The 6,284-nt window shown below is 36.9% G+C and overlaps 1 protein-coding gene across 3 annotated transcripts in view; it reads left to right on the forward strand.

Moving 5' to 3' along the window:
- Nucleotides 1–6,284, forward strand: part of LOC112151460 (potassium inwardly rectifying channel subfamily J member 10) — a 34,174-nt gene that overhangs the window by 1,693 nt on the left and 26,197 nt on the right. The window contains exon 1 of one of the 3 annotated variants that reach the window (XM_024280427.2): nt 550–717. The exons of 1 other annotated variant lie outside the window; for it this stretch is intronic. In XM_024280427.2, the coding sequence (XP_024136195.1) occupies nt 689–717 (29 nt within the window). In that variant the 5' untranslated portion in view covers nt 550–688. Of the gene's footprint in view, nt 1–549; nt 718–6,284 lie in introns of those variants that run through there. One more of the 3 variants, XM_024280420.2, reaches the window with a different exon arrangement.

Below are 6,284 nucleotides of genomic sequence, written 5' to 3' on the forward strand. Positions count from 1 at the left end.
TGTGTGTGCACGTGTAAGAGGGGGAAAGAACGATGGAGGAGGATTACTCCTCCCTCCTGAATACTAATGAGGCCTTTTGTTACCGATCTTTCTTTTCCTCCCTTATGTTCTCGTGTTCTGCCTCTTTCATCTCTCCATCCTTCTTTCATGGATTTGTCTGAGCTGAGGACAAGTACACAATATTTACAGTTCTAACTTCGTCCTTACATCACCCGAAAACAAACTGTAAATGTTCATATTTATAAAATTTACAGAAAAAAAGTTGTATTTCTACTTTTCACATCTTTAGCAACAGGATGACACTTTCTTGCGGGCCTCCTTTTTGCGTTCCTTGAAAGAAAAGTTCCACATGCACGCTTACAGTGCTACAAATGCATGTAATTGCAATCCCACTCTCACATAATCACACACGTCCACACACAGTCGGATGGGCACAGAGTCGTTTTTGTCAATGGCATCTTTTGTTCCTTTTATCTCCGCTCTCAACAAAGCATTCCTGTGTACAGAGAAAAGAGAGGGAAGGAAAGAGAGGGAAAGAGGAGAGTACAAACGGGGAGGAGAAGGTAGGGAGATCAGGAAAACATCCAGATTCTCTTTTGTCTGGCAGGGACAAACTTTTGCTTTTGTTTTGGGGTTTCTGGTTCTCTGAGGCTGCAGGTCAGTAAACAGTAAAAACCAAGGCGTTACCATGGAAATGGATTACATCCGACTGGAGAGGTTGGTGAAAGTATTTCCATCATGTCAGACCCATTTTCACCATCATAGATATTTGATATTTAGGGTCTTTTCCTGATGGAAGTGGATCTGTGTGAGTGAATCGAGTGAGGTTGATACAATCCTTCATGGTGACACAGTAATTATGAAGTCCACTATTGCATAATCACAACATTGTGAGGTAATTAATTCTGATTGGTTATGTAAGCCGAGATCATCAGACAAAGAAGGATTTAGCAGCTAAACACACCTGGTCATCCTCTCAACCTGAGTGGTGTAGGCAAGCCTCTGTATTTACTTAAAAAGTTAAACGTAGGACCATTTAACAAAAGTTCTGTCGTTTGTTACATTTAAAATAATAAGGTTTTATCAAATTAAATGTTTAAGTTAAGTAAACCTTTAACTCAAAATTTTAATGATGAAAACAAAAAAATAATTAATTGTAACAGTTGCAGAACTTTTATTAATTGATTCAAGGTTTAACTTTTTTCCGTGAATGTACTATTGATCCATTTATTTTTTTTGTTTTTCTTCAGAATTTATTAAAAATGTCAAATAATCCAAGCGACTTTTTGCCTGAAGGGACGTAAAGTCTTGGTAATAATCAAACAACAACAAAACACTTCAGAAGATTACTGCATAATATCTTTAATACTTCCATTCATAATGATGGTTCCCCCTCCTGCATCCAAATATTTATCACATCTAATACTGGAGATATGTGAAAATTGTGTTTTAATTGATTTGAAATCATTTGCATAGTAAATAAATTTAGTTGTTAAGCTATTTGTTTTATATAACAATTTAGTTCTGCTTTATAGGCTACAAAACGCCCTATGTAGTATATAATTTGGGTTTACAAAGTTACTCGTTTGCACAAATTCATTTCTAACTCTTGATTAAAAAAAGTTCCCCTTTTTTTAGGACTCCGAATGTTAACGTGTGCCATTAATCAAAAAGATGAATGCTTTAATATTCATTAATTACACCTCAAGGAGCTTAAAGCATCCGTTCAGAGAGAAAGTTCAGCTCTTACTGCTTGTTTTTGTCCAAAAGATGAAGGAAAATGTTTTAAAGCAGCCTGTGCAGTGATACAGGACAGTGACAGGAATTATTATTATTTTTTTTTTTAGATATAAAAGTCTTTAAAGTTCTTCTTATCTTACTGTTGCTGTGCTGTATTACACTTGTGGGTTAACACAATAAAATTAAACATTTCAGATGGTAAAAATGAAGGAAAACTTTCTCTCTGGCCTGTTTTTGTTCAAAAGCCGCATATTGTCACCTAATAAAACAAATTGTGATAAATAGGGTTTAATCACAACCCAAAAGTGCAGTTAATGTATTTTTTTTTTTTTACCGATTGACCTTATTTAAAAATAAATGTTTTAAATGTATGGTTTTGCATGTAAATTTCATTTTGCGATTATTTGCAGATTACAAGTAGTTGGAAAATACTGTGACTTACAAAAATGTTAGTTGTGATTAATTTTATTCCAGGTTTGCGATTAATTTGTTAATTTTTTTATCAAGTTTAATAGTAAGGGGTAAAATAACTGTCAAAAAGAAACATGTTCATAAATACAATTTTGTATTCACAAAAATAAATTTGTATTCATGAATAGAAAGTTATGGAAAATGTTATATTTTGTACATATTTTTTTGAAAAAAATATGAATACAACATTTAGTTTTACGTTTAACATGACTCTTTAGAATACGAATTTTCTCTGTCTTGAATACAAATTTTTTCTGTCTTTAATATGAATTTTCTGTCTTGAATACGACTTTCTCCTGTTCACAAACTGTCAAAACTACATCATGGGGTCACAGGCTTATGCAATGTCGAGCCTGAAGTTTGGCGGTTTGCGCCCCATTCTCAGTTGTTGATGCTAAAATAGCTGATAAAGACGGCTTTGTCACGGAGCGACAAAATCAGGTAATGTATTATTTATATTTTGCCTTTAGAAACAGAGATGATGCTCTTGAATATTCATATATGTTTAGGGACATCAAGTTATTGGTGACGCTGAAGTTAGCTTCCGAATCACAGCTTCCGATTCGCGAGGGCATTCCACTTTCACACTCTGACCACCTTAGAACAGGTCCTGTTCAAAAACTGCAGCACCTAGACAGCTCAAACCTGGATTAAATTATGATTTACATAGAAAAGAATACATTGCACACATTTGATGATTTGTGAAAGCTTTTATTGATTAGTGAATATGTGAAATAGTATGATTTTTAGAAGGAATTCAGAGGTAAAAATCACTGTGTAGAGACAAAAATTGCTATGGGCCATCATGGTTAGGGTTTTCCTTGTTTTGTTTACTGATTTATTCTAAAGTACCTGTTTGTGTTTTGTTTTGACTTTTACTGCCCTTGTAGCTACTATCCTTGACCTTTTGGGCCTGTGTCTCATCAGCAGTGTCAGTATATGTGTCCTAAATTTGCACACATCTACTGGCATTCTGCCATAATGGTTTTCTGGCATTTGTGCTCTGCAACACTTTGTGTTTTTAAAAAATAAATATTTGTTGTTGAACACCTGGGGCCCGTTCCAAGAAGCAGGTTTTGTTGGAACTCTGAGATCGTGAACTCCAAATTCAGTAAAACTCTGAGTTTTCGGTTCCAGAAAGAGAGATAACTCAAACCCGGGAAAGTGGGCGAAACCAAGCCCGTTCCAAGAAGCGGGTTAAGATGAACTCAGAATCAATCACTACGGTAACTGAGTCTGTGAACGAAACCTGGTCTGGAGCAGGTTTTCTTCAGGAAACTTAGAGTTCTCTGCGGTCTCCGCCCCTTTTTAAAGTGAAAGATGTTCAAATATGAGTTCCTCATTAACATTTAGAGAACATTCACATTAGAGACGTCACGTTTTCACCACGCAGAAACCAAAATGACATGTTCATTCATAGAGGATCACGTAGAGAGGAGGCTGATTAATCCAGAGGAAATGTTATTTACGTTGGTAGAGGATTTGGAGGACACGAGTCGATTGACTGCAGTTTCCCAATTCATTTTTATTTCAGCGATATTATAAATAGTGGGTTTTTCCAGGGACTCGCTATTAAAAAATACAGTTTTCTTTTCCTTATTTTAGACCCTTAAAGATAGAAATTATGGGATGTCAAACACCGAGAAACCATTTGAAATCATCTACCATCCTTTTCTTGTATTGAACATTAGCTCGGTTGTCAGCAACGCTGCTTCTCACTGCGGAGTTTGTAAGTTTGATTCCCGGTACGGAAATTATTTTTATGCTTAAAAAAAGAATTCGGCGAATATGTTTTAAGTCTTAAGAATTAAAATTAAATAAATGCTTTTTTAACATATGCCAGGCAGCTACAGTTTCTTTTTAGCGTGCAGTGATATCTGTGTGTGTGTGTGTGTGTGGGGGGGGGGTGTTACCAAAACTGGTCATTCATGCGATTACGGAGATTACTGCTTAAATTAGTAACAAACAAAAACCATTCCTTAACAAGAGACAAAATAACCTTCCTGACATTATTTATTCATTATTTGGAATCATTCAAATAACTGCAGATATTTTCTCTCTGTTCTACCGCTGCAGCTGTGTTGCTTTTCTTGATGGAAATGTTCTCCTATAGTCGCATATGCTTGAAGGAACTTATCAATTTCCGCCGCCGGAAGTACAAAACTCACATGTTTGTCCCCGTTGCCATGGTGAATCGTGCTGTCTTTGCTCCATTGATCAGGGCTTTTAATGGTCGCGACGCTCACACCTGATTCTGGTTCTGACAACTTCAAGTTGATTGAATTAAACATTTTCAGCTGTTCTGGAACCGAAAACCCTGAGTTTGAGAATTTAGAGTCCAGTGACTCTAAGTTCAGGTTTGAACTCTAAATTTGTTGAACCTGCTTCTTGGAATGGGCCCCTGTTGCCTCCTATTTTGTATATTTTGGTCCTCCACCAACAATTCAGCTAACCCAAAAACAATGGGCTGACTGATTTTAATTTAAAATATATCACTTAAATTTCAGTACATCAACTACATTAAATCATCCCATTTCCAAGTTTCACAAATCAATAAAAGCTTAAGCAAATCAGGAACTGTGTTTAATGTATTCTTTATCATTTAAATTTAAATTTAATTCAAGTTTGAGTTCTCTAGGTGCAGCAGTTTCTGAACAGGACCTGTTATTAGATGGTCAGAGTGCTAAAAATGCGATAAAAATCATTCTATTTCACATTTTCACAAATCAAATATGGTTTCACAAATCAGAAAATGTTCTTAATTTAATCTTTACTATCCAAAGCATAATTTAATCCAGGTTTGATCTGTCTAGGTGCAGACATTTTTGAACAGGACCTGTTCTTGCGTAGTCGCAATAACACGCGATAAAAATCCTCCTATTTCCAAATTTCACAAATCAATTAAAGCTTTCACAAATCAAAAACTGTGTTTAGACATCCAGACAGATAGGACATGTGGGCCATGGGCCTCAGCGCAATTATCCAGGACCGTCGATCCATCAAGAGATGGCTAGGTACGTTTGGGATTTTCCTGAAAACTTTTAAACAAATGTAATCTTTTGGTGTTCGAAATAACACAGAGTTTAAGTTAGGTGAAGGTAAATTTGACTAAGTCGGGTAATCACCATTTAACGTACATATGTTTTTGCAGATCTTTTCCTGGACTTTATCACAAAGAAGCAAAATGCCATATGCTAACCGTCAAAAGACTTTTTTGGCGACCTTGTTTTTGCTTGATAAGCAGCATTTCAAGACACCAAAAGGAAATGAGGAACTTGCGCTAATACTGGCTGGTCTGGGAAAACGCTCTCTGACAGTGTCTGAAAGCGCCACACATTCTGAGGTGAGCATCATTTTTGTCCTGCATCTTCATCATCAACAGCGCCACTATATGTTGTTGAAACAGCAGCAAAAGGATACAGAACGAATTAACCATAATAACTTGTACTTTAAACACATAAATAAAATAAAAAAAGATTGTGATATAATTAATCTGAAATCTCTAACAAATCTATTAAATAAGTGGACCAGAATAGTTTAAGATGCATACATTCTGATAAAAATGTTCTACAGTTTCAACCTAATTTTTGTAGAAAACACAATGGTCTCCATCAAAACAAGATGAAGGTTACGCATGTAACCACGGTTCTGTGAATCCCTCCTGACCGCCAGAGGCGGTGCTTCAAGCACTGGATGATCCTTCATGCGCATACGTAGTTCGAGAATTTAATGACAACAAAGTCACCTGTGACCTCCTGGTGACCCCACGTGAGGCTATAAAGTCAAGTGGCACGAGGAACGCAGCCTCAACGTTTCTCGCCAGAACACAATAAACCCGAGGGACCAGGAGCTCTGGCGGTCATCTGGGATTCATGGAACCGTGGTTACATGCGTAAACTTCGTTCTATTTCATCCCTCCTGACCGCCAGAGGTGGTGCTTCAAACACTGGATGGCCAATGCCAACAAAGTCCAGAGGGTCCAGAAGACGGAACCCCTCCTCACCTCACAGCAGCGCACCCGACAGCCGCAAGACACCATCCATCGGGTTGGGGTCAGGCACATTGACCCTGTA

The sequence above is a fragment of the Oryzias melastigma genome, linkage group LG17, assembly GCF_002922805.2.
Source record: "Oryzias melastigma strain HK-1 linkage group LG17, ASM292280v2, whole genome shotgun sequence".
Classification (NCBI taxonomy): domain Eukaryota; kingdom Metazoa; phylum Chordata; class Actinopteri; order Beloniformes; family Adrianichthyidae; genus Oryzias; species Oryzias melastigma.